General features: G+C 37.4%; 1 protein-coding gene across 1 annotated transcript; it reads left to right on the top strand.

The window, feature by feature from the left end:
• The first annotated feature begins 1,504 nt into the window (after positions 1–1,504).
• Positions 1,505–16,603, top strand: LOC138320188 (uncharacterized). The gene is made up of 4 exons (XM_069263231.1): positions 1,505–1,519; positions 2,586–2,702; positions 10,821–11,005; positions 16,440–16,603. Exons 1-4 carry the CDS (start codon positions 1,505–1,507, stop codon positions 16,558–16,560), a joined length of 438 nt encoding a protein of 145 aa, XP_069119332.1. The 3' UTR covers positions 16,561–16,603.
• Positions 16,604–18,000: the final 1,397 nt, after the last annotated feature.

Genomic DNA, 18,000 nt, shown 5'->3' on the forward strand with positions numbered 1-18,000 from the left:
AGAATAATGGTACTAATTAGTGCCAGAATTTATGTAGCCTAAATGTATTGGACATAATATATAATTCATATTTTAAAAAGTCAATTACTATTCCTTACTTACACCTCTTGTGATATATTAGTGTGAATTTTATATAATTAAGACCAGCAGATAGGATAACGAGTACGTGACTAAGTGACTGTAAGTCTAAAAAAATACAATTTTACACACACGAGCACTAATGAAGTAAGTTTGAAAGTGGCTTCTTTAATACAGTAATATCCATAGCATACAGTAAAAGGATATATATCACTGATATACATAAACACACAAATAGATATCGGAAAAGATATCACACTCCTGGCGCTGTAAGCCTGTAACAGTAGCTACATGTATGCGATCATCTTTTAAGGAAACGCGTATAATACGACTCTATTAATGCTTCTGTTGTAATCCAAGATTAAATCTGTTATATGTTCCCCAATTTATCAACACTTTTCCTGATTTCGAATCTCTATTTTACTATGGTACCAATTCCAAAAAGCGACCAAACACTTATAGAATATAAAGTTCTGTTACCCCTTTGGGGCCCCACTCACCTTATAGAGACGAAGAGAAGTCAGTTTATGTGGTTTTGGTAGATCATTCACAAATCATAGTTGTTGTCATAGCTCGAATTCGTTTCCATATAATATTCTCAGCAATTCACAACATTTCTTAGTTTAAATAACTTCCTTATTCACTTCGAATCAGCAGTTGATGCTAAGCCGGCGAGCTTTCACTGCAAAGCTCGCTCCATTGCGGTAAACTACTTTTATTTCGGACATGCGCAAAGAAGCATTTCTAAGCTTTGGAGGCGTTAACTTTTGACTTTCTGTCGGACCGCGCATAAGTCTAAAATGAAATTTTGTATGTTTATATCTTTGGACCTCTTAACTTTCTAGACTTGTAATTTGGGGAAAGTTCATAACTTTTTAGATTTTCAAAGGATCACATGCGCAGCTGACATAACGAAATTGCAAAATGACCTGACTGCACTCCAAGGGGGGGGGGGGGGGGGGTGGGGGGTTTCCGTTCTATGGAGGATTGTGGGGGTTGTTTTAAGAAGAGCTTGCAAACAGTCATTCTATCCTTAGTATTCAACTTTAATTACTTGTGAACTCAAGAAGGGGGTTAATGGGTAGGGGCGGGGGAAAAATAGAAGTTATAGCTAAAGTTCAGTGAACTATCTGGGTATTACAAGTGTATTGTGCAATTTATACCTGGGGACAAAACAGGGATTGGGTGTTATTATGATATTTATATCTGTGGTCTAAATAATGTGGACTAAGGTGGGGGTTGTTATTTGCACTGTAGTTGGGAACATAATATGGGGGGGGGGGGACTTCCGTTGTCTTTATAAATGTATTATTAAATTATGGGTGTCACGTTTCAGTGTATTACATTAAGTCTATTGGGGGGGGGGGGTTGGGGTAATTATGAGATTTGCACGAATAATCCAAGTTTATACATGTGATTTTAAATTATGTGCACCTCAAAGGTAATCTATCTTGTGGTAGGGTTAAATATTGTGAAATAAATGTCTAATACATGGGGGAATATGGGATACATTGGGGGGGGGGGGGGGGGGGGGTCCGATGTAAATTAGTTTAAAAATATGATTCGGTGCCGAAGGGGATCTACCAGGTTTCTGATAGGGGTTAAATTTGTGCAAATTCTGTTAACTGTGGTACACCATAGAATATTAAATATTGTTTAGTTTGCAATGGGGGGCAATTCGTAGGGTGAGTAATTGACCTCCTTGTAAACTAAATGTAGTGATATACTTTAGGGGGGGACAGATGTCTACCAAGGAAAAAACTGAAAAATATTGTGATGTCGATGACGGTTGGATTGCTAGATGGAAGTTTAAATGCTAATGTGCTAAGCTAATACCTGGGGAAATTGTGAATAAATATCGGTCATAGCCTGGAAGTAAGGGCTGGGTGGGGGTTGGGAATAGTTTTATTTACTGGGTTATCCTAATAAAGATTTTACTTCAAATATAGAACCAGGAATACGAAATCCAAATACTAATCCGTCACATATCCCTCGTATATATTATCGTACTCGATGCACTCGACTCGCCATGTTCACGTGCCCACCTGTCCCGAACGAACGACGCTTCCATATATAAACTACCAAGGACACACGTGTCTATGAACGTGCAAAACCTAGTATATATTGAAGTGTTTTATTAGCTCGTATTGGACATATTTTGGAATCTAGCTGACAATACATTCATGTATTACTTCAACAAAACCTTGTCAGGTGAGTGCAGTGTTCATTTTCAGTTTGGCATTGTTTTTTTTGCAATACCGGAGCATGTTTTATGACGCAAGTGTATCAAGTCCCGTGCTTTATATAGGAGGTTGGCCAGTGAAGGTTACTAAGCAGAACAAAAGAAAAATGGCTACCACTACCTTGGATACGATACTGTCATAACTGGGGGATGTCTCAGAAACAGTTTTTGAAGAAAAAAATCAGTACATTTTTTTTTAATTTCAAATGCATGCTTTTTAATTTGCATTGTCAGTTTTAAGTACTGTTTCTTTCTCATATAACAGGTGCTGCCGACCCCGAACCGTGGAGACGAAAAGGCAAAATGGCTGTCTTCAAACAAGAGAGATTTTCTAAGCTATATAGGGGATGTCAACCGCGATACCTACTACGGCTCGTTAAAGGTATGTGGTTACTTATGTCAACCGTGATACCTACTATGTCTCGTTGGTGTGTGGTTACTTATGTCAACCGTGATACCTACTATGTCTCGTTAAAGGTATGTGGTTACTTATGTCAACCGCGATACCTACTACGGCTCGTTAAAGGTATGTGGTTACTTATGTCAACCACGATACCTACTACGGCTCGTTAAAGGTATGTGGTTACTTATGTCAACCACGATACCTACTACGGCTCGTTAAAGGTATGTGGTTACTTATGTCAACCGTAATACCTACTATGTCTCGTTAAAGGTATGTGGTTACTTATGTCAACCGCGATACCTACTACGGCTTGTTAAAGGTATGTGGTTACTTAAGTCAACCGTATGATGTCTTCGACTCGGGGACTATACCTCGCCAGACAACACTATAGGAGAACAGTTCCCTCTGGAAAGGGCCATAATAGAATAGTAGTTACTTAAAGTCAAACATACTGTGTAATTATGACCATTGTTACGTCTTCAAATATTGAATATAAAAATACCAAACCATCGTTACCGTTAATGGCAAACTGCTACGTATTACGATAACAATAGACTAAAGGTCACGGTTTGAACCACAGAGATCTGAGAATAAGCTTCAGTTTATATAATTATGGACCCATCACAGTACCTTAAGATCATTTTTAATACAAATGGGACTTACTATCTAAGGCTTATAGACCTCAGAGTTATAAAATAAGTTAATAAGAGTTTCTTTCTGTGTACAATAAAATAATATTTTAAAATTATTGTTGATAAGGCTCACCCTCATGTGTGCATGGTTTTACCGATATAAGTATGCAACACAAGAGTATAGGACAAAAACACATTTTTAGTGAATATAAAACATAAATGCTTTCTTTGTTTTGAAATTGTTTACTTTTTGTAGGAATTTTGATTAAGAAGAATGTTTAACAAAACATATACATATATTCTTGATTATAAATATTAAAGTCGGCCACCCGGCCACCAGACATCAGACTGCTGATAGATACACAAAGCCTTCAATTAAGCTTAATTTTCTAGGACATACAGTATCTGTTTTCTGGGGAATGGGACTGGGACATCTGCCTAACAGCTTGATGTTTTATAATGGATTAGTCAGAAATCAGAAATTAATCATTAGGAAATAACAAAACCAGAATGGAGTATCATAATGTCATATAATCAACAGATTTTTTTTTTTTTTTTTTTAAATTATATTATTATTTGTGGCATTACTGAATTCATCAAATTCATTTGAATTCATTCTAATTTTTCTGTTTCTGCTGCGTTGTATTTGCAGTACTTTGAGTACTTTGATTATTTAATAAACCTATTTCTGATAGTTCGTACAAATCAAGTGAGTAATGTGAAGTAAGATTTTCAGTGTTGGTAAATCGTCGCGCAAGTCAGCAAAAAGATTTTGATTAGAAAGAATGTATTGATGGTCAAGACGGCAAGGTGCGCGAAATAGTTTTAAGCGTTGTCAAATGTATACGTATATGCATTTGGTACTTGGAACCTGATGCAAAGCATTGGAAATATATTAAGAAATCGTCCATATATAAAGTTATAAGTAACTGGTGTGTGGCTGCTCGCGAACATCAAAGGTCCGTCGCTAAAATGTAGGTCACAGACCTGTTAAAAATCCAAGTTTTGCCAAAAAATGTATATGTGTACCTATCAGGTTTGTTGAATTTTGACATTATACGATTCTGACCTTCTTTTACAAACCACATGAATGAAATATAATCTTTACTTTCAGAAACAGTTTCATGAATGCTTTAATGCTTTTATTTTTTTAATTATCAATTCAAAAGGGCATTAGTTCAATCTAGAAAAGTCCGTTGTTTATGTGTTTAAGTGGTAACAAAGTGTGTGACACATGCATGTTTTGATCATCTACTGTACATGTACAATATATTGTACACTTATAATATGTCTGCTCGAGAGGGTGACCGCTAGTCTAGGTATGTTGCATGATTACTTGGATTAGTAGGTATCTGGAAATTTCCGTATAAATTCTAACGTTAGCCTTCACCTCTGTGCCACAGTGGCTGAGTGGTTAATGTGTCACTAACATTCTTACTTAAAGTGTACCCGGAACGAAACGTAATGTATATCTAAATTTACTAAATTCGCGTTTTCTGCATTTTCAGTTTTGACCAATTTATAATTTACCTACCCTAATATAGCAAATTGTTCCGGGTACACTTTAAGCCTCTAGCCCGAGATACTCTGGCCCTGACACCAGACTTGGACATTGTGACAGATAGATGTCTGGTTCACATCTATCTGTCATAATGTCTAAGTCTGGTGTCAGGGCCAGAGTATCTCGGGCTATTAAACCTCCAGCCCTGTGTCACAGTGGCTGAGCGGTTGATGTGTTTGACATTCTAACGTTAGCTTAATACGTCATGTGACATTTTACCTGTAGTGTATTTTTTAGATCGAACAAAAGTTATACGCGGCCTAGGTCGTGGCAGGCGGAAAGTGAACATTTTGGCAATAAAAAAATCGTATAGTTCTACATATACTGTTCACTGATTTGTAGATGTTGTAATTACAAAATAAAAACTAAAGAGTTATAATTTACATATAATTATTTTAAAGTAAAGAACGTAATCCCTGGCTCTAACACCTTGTCTGTAGTGCACTCCATGTCTACCTGTAGTCTAAACATTGTGCACTCCGTGTCTACCTGTAGTCTAAATATAGTGCACTCCGTGTCTACCTGTAGTCTAAATATTGTGCACTCCGTGTCTACCTGTAGTCTAAATATTGTGCACTCCGTGTCTACCTGTAGTCTAAATATTGTGCACTCCGTGTCTACCTGTAGTCTAAATATTGTGCACTCCGTGTCTACCTGTAGTCTAAATATTGTGCACTCCGTGTCTACCTGTAGTCTAAATATTGTGCACTCCGTGTCTACCTGTAGTCTAAATATGTGCACTCCGTGCTACCTGTAGTCTAAATATTGTGCACTCCGTGTCTACCTGTAGTCTAAATATTGTGCACTCCGTGTCTACCTGTAGTCTAAATATTGTGCACTCCGTGTCTACCTGTAGTTTAAATATTGTGCACTCCGTGTCTATCTGTAGTTTAAATATTGTGCACTCCGTGTCTACCTGTAGTTTAAATATTGTGCACTCCGTGTCTACCTGTAGTCTAAATATTGTGCACTCCGTGTCTACCTGTAGTTTAAATATTGTGCACTCCGTGTCTACCTGTAGTTTAAATATTGTGCACTCCGTTTCTACCTGTAGTTTAAATATTGTGCACTCCGTGTCTACCTGTAGTTTAAATATTGTGCACTCCGTGTCTACCTGTAGTTTAAATATTGTGCACTCCGTGTCTATCTGTAGTCTAAATATTGTGCACTCCGTGTCTACCTGTAATTAAATATTGTGCACTCCGTGTCTACTGTAGTTTAAATATTGTGCACTCCGTGTCTACCTGTAGTCTAAATATTGTGCACTCCGTGTCTACCTGTAGTCTAAATATTGTGCACTCCGTGTCTACCTGTAGTTTAAATATTGTGCACTCCGTGTCTACCTGTAGTCTAAATATTGTGCACTCCGTGTCTACCTGTAGTTTAAATATTGTGCACTCCGTGTCTACCTGTAGTCTAAATATTGTGCACTCCGTGTCTACCTGTAGTTAAATATTGTGCACTCCGTGTCTATCTGTAGTTTAAATATTGTGCACTCAGTGTCTACCTGTAGTCTAAATATTGTGCACTCCGTGTCTACCTGTAGTTTAAATATTGTGCACTCCGTGTCTATCTGTAGTTTAAATATTGTGCACTCCGTGTCTATCTGTAGTTTAAATATTGTGCACTCCGTGTCTACCTGTAGTTTAAATATTGTGCACTCCGTGTCTATCTGTAGTCTAAATATTGTGCACTCCGTGTCTTCCTGTAGTCTAAATATTGTGCACTCCGTGTCTACCTGTAGTCTAAATATTGTGCACTCCGTGTCTACCTGTAGTCTAAATATTGTGCACTCCGTGTCTACCTGTAGTTTAAATATTGTGCACTCCGTGTCTACCTGTAGTCTAAATATTGTGCACTCCGTGTCTACCTGTAGTTTAAATATTGTGCACTCCGTGTCTATCTGTAGTCTAAATATTGTGCACTCCGTGTCTACCTGTAGTTTAAATATTGTGCACTCCGTGTCTACCTGTAGTTTAAATATTGTGCACTCCGTGTCTATCTGTAGTCTAAATATTGTGCACTCCGTGTCTATCTGTAGTTTAAATATTGTGCACTCCGTGTTCTACCTGTAGTTTAAATATTGTGCACTCCGTGTCTACCTGTAGTCTAAATATTGTGCACTCCGTGTCTACTGTAGTTTAAATATTGTGCACTCCGTGTCTACCTGTAGTCTAAATATTGTGCACTCCGTGTCTATCTGTAGTTTAAATATTGTGCACTCCGTGTCTACCTGTAGTTTAAATATTGTGCACTCCGTGTCTATCTGTAGTCTAAATATTGTGCACTCCGTGTCTACCTGTAGTTTAAATATTGTGCACTCCGTGTCTACCTGTAGTTTAAATATTGTGCACTCCGTGTCTATCTGTAGTTTAAATATTGTGCACTCCGTGTCTACCTGTAGTTTAAATATTGTGCACTCCGTGTCTATCTGTAGTCTAAATATTGTGCACTCCGTGTCTACCTGTAGTCTAAATATTGTGCACTCCGTGTCTATCTGTAGTTTAAATATTGTGCACTCCGTGTCTACCTGTAGTCTAAATATTGTGCACTCCGTGTCTACCTGTAGTTTAAATATTGTGCACTCCGTGTCTACCTGTAGTCTAAATATTGTGCACTCCGTGTCTACCTGTAGTTTAAATATTGTGCACTCCGTGTCTACCTGTAGTTTAAATATTGTGCACTCCGTGTCTACCTGTAGTCTAAATATTGTGCACTCCGTGTCTACCTGTAGTCTAAATATTGTGCACTCCGTGTCTACCTGTAGTTTAAATATTGTGCACTCCGTGTCTACCTGTAGTTTAAATATTGTGCACTCCGTGTCTACCTGTAGTCTAAATATTGTGCACTCCGTGTCTATCTGTAGTTTAAATATTGTGCACTCCGTGTCTACCTGTAGTCTAAATATTGTGCACTCCGTGTCTACCTGTAGTTTAAATATTGTGCACTCCGTGTCTACCTGTAGTCTAAATATTGTGCACTCCGTGTCTACCTGTAGTCTAAATATTGTGCACTCCGTGTCTACCTGTAGTTTAAATATTGTGCACTCCGTGTCTACCTGTAGTCTAAATATTGTGCACTCCGTTTCTATCTGTAGTTTAAATATTGTGCACTCCGTGTCTATCTGTAGTCTAAATATTGTGCACTCCGTGTCTACCTGTAGTTTAAATATTGTGCACTCCGTGTCTACCTGTAGTCTAAATATTGTGCACTCCGTGTCTACCTGTAGTCTAAATATTGTGCACTCCGTTTCTATCTGTAGTTTAAATATTGTGCACTCCGTGTCTATCTGTAGTTTAAATATTGTGCACTCCGTGTCTACTGTAGTCTAAATATTGTGCATCGTTCTATCTGTAGTTTAAATATTGTGCACTCCGTGTCTACCTGTAGTCTAAATATTGTGCACTCCGTGTCTACCTGTAGTTTAAATATTGTGCACTCCGTGTCTATCTGTAGTTTAAATATTGTGCACTCCGTGTCTACCTGTAGTCTAAATATTGTGCACTCCGTGTCTATCTGTAGTCTAAATATTGTGCACTCCGTGTCTACCTGTAGTTTAAATATTGTGCACTCCGTGTCTACCTGTAGTCTAAATAGTGTGCACTCCGTGTCTACCTGTAGTCTAAATATTGTGCACTCCGTGTCTACCTGTAGTTTAAATATTGTGCACTCCGTGTCTACCTGTAGTCTAAATATTGTGCACTCCGTGTCTACCTGTAGTTTAAATATTGTGCACTCCGTGTCTACCTTGTTAAATATGTGCACTCCTGTCTACCTGTAGTTTAAATATTGTGCACTCCGTGTCTACCTGTAGTCTAAATATTGTGCACTCCGTGTCTATCTGTAGTTTAAATATTGTGCACTCCGTGTCTACCTGTAGTCTAAATATTGTGCACTCCGTGTCTACCTGTAGTCTAAATATTGTGCACTCCGTTCTATCTGTAGTTTAAATATTGTGCACTCCGTGTCTATCTGTAGTCTAAATATTGTGCACTCCGTGTCTACCTGTAGTTTAAATATTGTGCACTCCGTGTCTACCTGTAGTCTAAATATTGTGCACTCCGTGTCTACTGTAGTTTAAATATTGTGCACTCCGTGTCTACCTGTAGTTTAAATATTGTGCACTCCGTGTCTACCTGTAGTTTAAATATTGTGCACTCCGTGTCTATCTGTAGTCTAAATAGTGTGCACTCCGTGTCTACCTGTAGTTTAAATATTGTGCACTCCGTGTCTATCTGTAGTTTAAATATTGTGCACTCCGTGTCTACCTGTAGTCTAAATATTGTGCACTCCGTGTCTACCTGTAGTTTAAATATTGTGCACTCCGTGTCTACCTGTAGTCTAAATATTGTGCACTCCGTGTCTACCTGTAGTCTAAATATTGTGCACTCCGTGTCTACCTGTAGTTTAAATATTGTGCACTCCGTGTCTACCTGTAGTTTAAATATTGTGCACTCCGTGTCTACCTGTAGTCTAAATATTGTGCACTCCGTGTCTACCTGTAGTCTAAATATTGTGCACTCCGTGTCTATCTGTAGTTTAAATATTGCACTCCGTGTCTACTGTACTAAATATTGTCTCGTGTCTACCGTAGTGTCTAAATATTGTGCACTCCGTGTCTACCTGTAGTTTAAATATTGTGCACTCCGTGTCTACCTGTAGTTTAAATATTGTGCACTCCGTGTCTACCTGTAGTTTAAATATTGTGCACTCCGTGTCTACCTGTAGTCTAAATATTGTGCACTCCGTGTCTACCTGTAGTTAAATATTGTGCACTCCGTGTCTATCTGTAGTTTAAATATTGTGCACTCCGTGTCTACCTGTAGTCTAAATATTGTGCACTCCGTGTCTACCTGTAGTCTAAATATTGTGCACTCCGTGTCTACCTGTAGTTAAATATTGTGCACTCCGTGTCTACCTGTAGTCTAAATATTGTGCACTCCGTGTCTACCTGTAGTCTAAATATTGTGCACTCCGTGTCTACCTGTAGTCTAAATATTGTGCACTCCGTGTCTACCTGTAGTTTAAATATTGTGCACTCCGTGTCTACCTGTAGTCTAAATATTGTGCACTCGTGTCTACCTGTAGTCTAAATATTGTGCACTCCGTGTCTATCTGTAGTCTAAATATTGTGCACTCAGTGTCTATCTGTAGTTTAAATATTGTGCACTCAGTGTCTACCTGTAGTTTAAATATTGTGCACTCAGTGTCTACCTGTAGTTTAAATATTGTGCACTCCGTGTCTACCTGTAGTCTAAATATTGTGCACTCCGTGTCTATCTGTAGTTTAAATATTGTGCACTCCGTGTCTACCTGTAGTCTAAATATTGTGCACTCCGTGTCTACCTGTAGTCTAAATATTGTGCACTCCGTGTCTACCTGTAGTCTAAATATTGTGCACTCCGTGTCTACCTGTAGTTTAAATATTGTGCACTCCGTGTCTACCTGTAGTCTAAATATTGTGCACTCAGTGTCTACCTGTAGTTTAAATATTGTGCACTCAGTGTCTACCTGTAGTCTAAATATTGTGCACTCCGTGTCTACCTGTAGTCTAAATATTGTGCACTCCGTGTCTACCTGTAGTCTAAATATTGTGCACTCCGTGTCTACCTGTAGTTTAAATATTGTGCACTCCGTGTCTACCTGTAGTTTAAATATTGTGCACACCCTCAGTGTCTACCTGTAGTCTGAATATTGTGCACTCCGTGTCTACCTGTAGTTTTAAATATTGTGCACTCAGTGTCTACCTGTAGTTTAATATTGTGCACTCCGTCTGAAAGTAGTGGCACTCCGTGTACACCAAAAGGTGTAACTACTTTATAATAGGTTTATATTGTACGATAAACTGTTTGTTTTTTAGTTTAACGACATCAATTTGTTTACTGGTACGTGTTTGTTTTAAAGGAGTTTAACGACGTCAAAACATTCAGTACGGTGTGTAGACCAAGCGTGTGGAATGCCAATGAGAAGTTACCTCCCCTGAGTAGGTCCACGTTGGACTACAGGTCCCCGAATGTCCCCACAAGCAGTGGTAGTACTGCCACGCCTCAGCTGTTGGCGAAAATTAAGAGCAAGAACAGACGGAACAGGTGAGTGAAGTTTTCAGGTACCTTTGTTTGTCAGTTCATGTGCTTACAATATGGGTTCGGGCTATTTTTTTTAACAGAGAGTAGGATCATACGAAGAAAATCACAGACACACTCTCAGTACATGAAAAGTCCACAGATGAATATGTTTGAATAGTAACGGCGAACTCCATATATAGATGTACAACGTCCCGAGAAGAGAGACTTTTTATAGCCGGTGTAACGTTGAAAATGGACCTCCGTTGAAAATTGACCTCGGGTCAGTTTTCAACGTTGAAAACGGACCCCGAATGCCGTTGAAAATTGAACATGCCGTTGAAAATTGACAGTGTCTAGGGTCAATTCACAACGGCAGGTCTGTTGAAAAATGACCGTTGAAAAATGACCTTGGCAAACTATCAACGGATGGTCTTTTGAAAAGTTTGTACTATGTGGTGTTCACTTCCGAGTACCAGTGGATAGTGTTACAAAACTATAATTATGTGATATTATTAATTTGTTTCTTAATGATTTTTTTTATTATTATATTTTTGACGATTTTACGTTTGTCAGGTATTCGGTAATTGTTAATATATATTTATTCCCTGCAATACAAGAATACATGTGTTACACATCTGCGTACAATGGGGACAACCTACGTCACCGGAAGTGATATCGGGCACACAAAAATAAAGAAAAAACGCCCGCTTCAAGATGAAAATCGGCTGAAATTATGACATAAAAGCTATGCATCGTCTAAACCTATCGTGCATCAAAGACACTGTATTGTTAGAGATTCTATGAAGCTATAAAATATCGCCAAACTAGCTCAGATAATGCAAACACCTCGACACAATATTTTTCGACAGCAGGGATATCGGTCACATTTTATTCAATAAAACGTTAAAAGTTGTAAATAAATAAATTTTGCTGTCACAAAACCGTCCGTTTACTCATATGTAATATATGACTGTTGAAAGAAAATATTTCATTCATTATATTTGCTAGTGGAGAAATATAGACGGTGCTTTATTAGAAATTATGAAAGTGATATCGGTCACACTTAGAACTTTAGGGGTAACGGTCACATCCAAAGTTACGAAAACTGAATATTACAGCATTGTACATGTAGTCGTTATTTACGCATTCATGCAACTCCAATGGATACCCCGCCAAAATACTTTATTGAATTGATCTTTTTAACCCACCATCAGCAAATAGTTGGCGAGCTATAAAAATAGCCTTCCCCCCATTGCTCGTCATCCCTCCGTCTTTTATTTGTTTTTTTTTTCTCTGAAAGTACTGGAGGGGTTTCATATGTGGACCCAGCTAGCGCTATTTATAACATACATGTATTTCGGAATCAATTCGAAATCGATTTATTTCGATACCGCTACATGTATTTGCCACAGAGTATTAAGGATCTTTTTTAAATTTCATGTTTAGAAAGTCATCTTTCTGGATTCTAGCAGATGGACTTGTTGCTATGGTTCAAATTCCACATGTGAGCTTAATACTTAATGGACCTTTCTGGAATTTTTTAAGTACTACATGTATCTCTCTCTTTACTCTTGTTGTACATAATGCATCAATGGGAAAACGCGGTAGTCGACAACTTGAAGTTCGTTACCATGTGGACATACAATTATCAAATATCTTGTTCGATATAGATATTTTGATAATCATTTTTAACATAGGATTGTATTTGCTCATTTTTGAGACAGATAAGATAACAAAATAATGAATATTTGGCTATCTTGAAATTAATTGACTACCACGGTGCTTTTTAGTATTCATATACATATATTTACTTTTTCACTGCAACCCTAATATGTATACTTACCAAGCGCATTTGACATTCAGGGGTGCATGATCTGCTATCCGCTTATTTTTATGTGATGTCATAATTTTTTTCTTTATAGATACAAATATCTTGGGATGTTATCATACAAGTGATATTAAATGAAAATAAAATAAAAATATATTCATTACATTGCATTCAGTTGACAATTTGGTGAGTATGAATGCCAACTGGACATCGGCTAATTCAACATGAAGCGCTAAAGATATTGGACCAACATGTTAAATTGACCGATTTGTAAATCCAATGGTAAACGTCATGATATCTCTTAGCCCTCTTGTTATCAAATGATTTGCTTTTATAATTTGTTTGCATATGATCATTTGTGCTATTGTTGTTAAGACATATTCTAAGTACCTTTTCAATCGTTATTGTGTGTTAAATCTGTGGAGAAATTATTAGTGAACTGACATGTAGAACTGTACTAACGCTATCAGCTAAAAACCCTCAGTGATCCTGTCTATCATGTATTCACATATTTCTGTAGCTTATAGATCAGTATGCTTTTCCTTTTGTTTACATCGGATGCCTTTACATCTTTAAGTTTTAGGTAGTTTCTTGTATATTGTCACTGCGAAGTTTTTAAGTTATATTTACTTTAACACAGAAACGTACTTCAAAATAGTACAATGGTACTCCATGGAGATGTAATTTGTCTGCTTGTTAACGGTTACCTCAGTTCTACTTTGCTTCAGCAAACATTCCACGCAAAGACAATGCAAGAACAAAGGGTGTGTACAAATACATGTATAGAAAAACGAAACAACATACAGTGTACGAATAACCAAAGCATTCAGCAAAAAAATAGTTACGATAATAGTTAATGATGTATCATGTATCTCGGTAGTATTACCTCTTTACCTGAATGAGTAGTTAGGGAAAACAACGCTGCGATAGTTCAGCAATTTTTACGATGCGACAAACCATTTCAAAATCTTTGGATGTGACCGTAACACTGTGAACGACATCCTTTTTTAAAAACAACAAATCACCAACTAGGTTTTACTGGTATGTCACTTTTGTAGCGGATAAAATGAACGATAGCTAATACTTGAAATATAAGGTATTTTATATCAGTAAATAACAGTAAAGTTAAAAAAAATTACGCTTGACATATGTTCGGTGAATAAAATGAGACCAAATACCACACTGTGGAAAAAGAAAGACAGACGAATGACGAGCAATAGACGAAAAGCGATTTCAATAGCTCGCTAACCATTTGCTGTAAGGGGGTTAAAAATCGTCTTTCAAGATCAGATAAATTCAATAAAAGTATTTTGGCGTCTTAACCACAGTTTTCGTAAGTTTTGATGTGACCGTTACCCCTAAAGTTCTAAGTGTGACCGATATCACTTTCATAATTTCTAATAAAGCACCGTATATGATTCTCCACTAGCAGATATAATGAATGAAATATTTTCTTTCAACAGTCATATATTACATATTAGTAAACGGGACAGTATTGTGGCAGCAAAATTTATTTATTTGCAGTTTATAACGTTTCAGTGAATAAAATGTGACCGACATCCCTGCTGTCGAAAAATATTGTGTCGAGGTGTTTGCATAATCTGAGCTAGTTTGACGATATTTAATAGCTTTATAGAATCTCTAACAATACGCTGTCTTTGACGAACGATAGCTTTAGAAGATGTATTGCTTTTATGTCATAACTTCAGTCGATTTTCATCTTGAAGCGGGCGTTTTTTCATAGTTTGTGTGTGCCTGATATCACTTCCGGTGACGTAGGTTGTCCCCATTGGCGTATGGATCAGTTATGTTGTGTTCTGCGTATGGTTGTGTTGTGTTGTGTTGTTTTGTGGTTATGTGTTATTTGTTGTGTGTTGTTGTTGTGTTGTTGTGTAATGTGGTGTTGTTATGTTGTGTGTTGTGTTGTGTTGTTATGTGTGGTTGTGTAATGTTATTGTGTTGTGTGTTATTGGTGTGCTGTGTGTTGTTGTATGCTGTGTGGCTGTGTTTTGTGTTGTGTTGTTGTGTGTTGTGTTGTTCTGTGTTTGTGTAAGGTGTTGCCGTGAGATGTTTTTGTGATGTGTTGTTGCGTTATGTTGTGTTGTTGTCGGGTGTTGTGTATTGTTGTGTTGTTGTTGTTAGGTGGTGTTGTATAGTGTGTTGTGGTTTGGTTGTGTTTTGTTTTGTGTGATGTGTTGTTGTGTGATGTTTTGCCGTGTGATTTTGTGTTGTGTGATGTTGTCGTGTGTTGTGTTGTTGTATATTATTGTGTTTTGTTGTTTTTTGGTGGTGTTGTATTGTTGTTGCGTGGTTGTGTGTTGTGGTTGTGTTGTGTGTTGTGTTATGTGTTGTTGTGTGATGTTTTGTTATGTTGTGTTGTGTTATGAGGCGTTTTGTGTTGTTGTGTGTTGTTGTTAGGTGGTGTTGTGTTGTTGTTGCGTGTTTGTGTGATGTGTTCTTGTGTTGTGTTGTGTGATGTTGTGTTATGTGATGTTGTGTTGTGTGATGTTGTGTTATGTGATGTTGTGTTGTGTGATGTTGTGTTGTGTTGTTGAGTGTTATTGTGTTGTTGTTGGATGTTGTTGTACTGTTGTTACGTGTTTGTGTATTGTGGTGTGGTATTGTTGTGTGTTGTTGTGTTGTGTGATGTTTTGTTGTGATTTTGTGTCGTGTTGTTGTGTAATGTTGTCTTGTGTTGTGTGGTTGTGGTTTATGTGATGTACGTTGTGTTTAGTGTGATGCGTTGTTGTGTTGTGTGATGTGATATTGTGTGAGATGTTGTGTTGTATGATGTTGTTTTATTTTGATGTGTTGTGTGATGTGTTGTTGTGTGGTGTTGTGTTGTGTAGTGTTGTTGGTGTGTTGATGTGCTGTGTGATACTGTGTGGTTTCGTGGTATTGTGATGTCGTATTGTGTCGTTATGTAAAAATGAGTTCTTATGGGGTCACTTTTCAACCGGGTCGGTGTAAAAAGTCCGCTTAAAGTTCAATTTTCAATGGTTTTCGGGGTCATTTCTCAACATTGAAAATGACCCGAGGTCAGTTTTCAACGGGGGTCCATTTTCAACGTTACACCGGCCAATGAGATTTATACAGTGTGTATCAGTCACGAAACCAGTATGCAGATGGCTTCAAGATGTCATAATGGGGCTTATATCGTCTTAATGACGGCACTTTGTAAAGATGTATAGGATGATTTTGAAAGGAAAATTATCGCTCTTTCCAACGGTAGTAACCGTAATTATGACGATGTACTAGAAATGTGTTTTTAAAGCCGCTAAAGGTAGGCGGGTTAGAAATTTGGAGTCTAAGGCTTCCACCCTTCTCGTATGTATATAGTACCATATGCATTTAGAGTAGGATTTTTATCGTTTTTCAATCTAGACCTTTTAAATGTCTAAAAATGGTCTTAGGGCACTCTGGTGGGTCCATGATTATATATTCTGTAACTAATTCTCAGATCCCTGTGCTCAAGATTATTTTATTTAGCATACACTAGTCGGATTATGTGTTTATATAAACGCATGCTTAGTCATATTGAGTTTATTTGCCACTTTTAATGTGACTGTTGCTGTGATAGTAGTTTTAAAGATGAAATATAAAAATACTTCTTTTTATCGTTGATTTAAGGGCATACAAGGAATCTATGTTGGTAACGGAAGCTATGCACGCATTCCAATGGCCGACCCGGAAGCGGATGAAATCCATGTCCGTTGTCTGTCATACAACAAAATTACCAGCCGTCAAATAGTTTGTTTTTAATATTGTACGGAAATAAACAAACGGGAAAGTAACCTTGTGATTGTGTTATCTATCATACCAAGTTATTAGTTTAAACAATGGAGATATACATACACATACACCAATACATACAGCTAGGATCACAGGGACGTGGCACAATTTTTTAACCAATAGTATACATATATAATATTATAGTATCAAGGGTATGAACTCTGCGGTCGAGAAAAACGGACCTATTTTATAAACCGTGATTATTTTAATAAATGGGCTCTATACACCATTGACGCATATATCTTACCTTAAAGGGACAATTCATTCTGAGAGAACATTAAAATTTGTACATATATCGGGAAAAAACCCAGTTCTAAAAGAAATTAGATCAACCGGTTTTACTGTGATATGTCAGAAAATCCCATGGGGGTGAAATGCGTGTGAAATGTTCAAACTCGCTCGCTGTCCGCCATTACACATTGTGGTCAAACATCTTGTATGCCGAACCCAGTCCCTTGCTCGTAGAGTAATGCTACTTTTGTCTAGAACTGCTCAAATCGCTCTGATAGATGTGTGTTTACCTTATTAGGTGAATTGTCTTGCCTGAAAAATCATTATACCACCTCCACAGTGGTTATGTAGTTTATTTGTTTAACGTGCGTGACTTTGGCTCGGGTATGGGTAACGTACATATTGTACCTGCTTAATCATATTGATCAACGATTTGTAATTACAACGGTATCAATTAAAATACTTAACAATGTCGTGGAATTTGTCAATATTTTATATTATAGGTTTCATGAGAAATGTACAACAATACATTTATGCCATGTTTTGTTCTTGGTTATGTAGAAGAATAAGCCTGAGTGAATTGTCCCTTTAAAGAGAAAATAATTTATCTTTCCAAAGTTTTGAGAAAGTTATGGCTTGATGAATCGGGAAATTTACTAAAAACATTTCCATGTCCGGTTGAAATGTCGTCTCGCCTCTAATGGGTACCTCAAAAACCAAGCCAAAATCTCAAAATCTACGCTTGTGGTGGTAAACAGTACCCATAACTGTGTTCATCCACAATCTCCTGTGGATGTGTCATGACCCGTACTTTGTAGAAACTCCATTTAAACATCGTGTAGGTCACTTACTTTACCATCACCGTCTTGTTCATTTTTCTCTCAGAATGCTTCTCGATTTTATATATAGTGACTGCATTCTGCAAATTATGTAGTGTTGTGCATGTGGTAAAATCGAGAACTTGGCGTTCCGAACAATACAAAGCGGCCGCAAAATCTTCAAACTTTGAAAATGACATGGGATTAAACTTATTGTGATGGGGTTGTGAACAGGTTAGTGTTGATATATGTGAAGAATAACATCTTATTGTATTATCAGCGCGGTGACACATGCAGCCTTTGCCCTGAACAAATTTTACATAACTTTTACCGAAGGTGGTGAAAAATTT

The sequence above is a fragment of the Argopecten irradians genome, chromosome 3 (assembly GCF_041381155.1).
Source record: "Argopecten irradians isolate NY chromosome 3, Ai_NY, whole genome shotgun sequence".
Taxonomy (NCBI): domain Eukaryota; kingdom Metazoa; phylum Mollusca; class Bivalvia; order Pectinida; family Pectinidae; genus Argopecten; species Argopecten irradians.

Bases quoted from the DNA above. Each gene is read 5' to 3' on its own strand.
- LOC138320188 (XM_069263231.1), top strand. The intron at 2,703-10,820 runs GTATGTGGTTAC...TTTGTTTTAAAG, and splicing joins CCTACTACGGCTCGTTAAAG to GAGTTTAACGACGTCAAAAC. The intron at 11,006-16,439 runs GTGAGTGAAGTT...CGTTGATTTAAG, and splicing joins AGCAAGAACAGACGGAACAG to GGCATACAAGGAATCTATGT.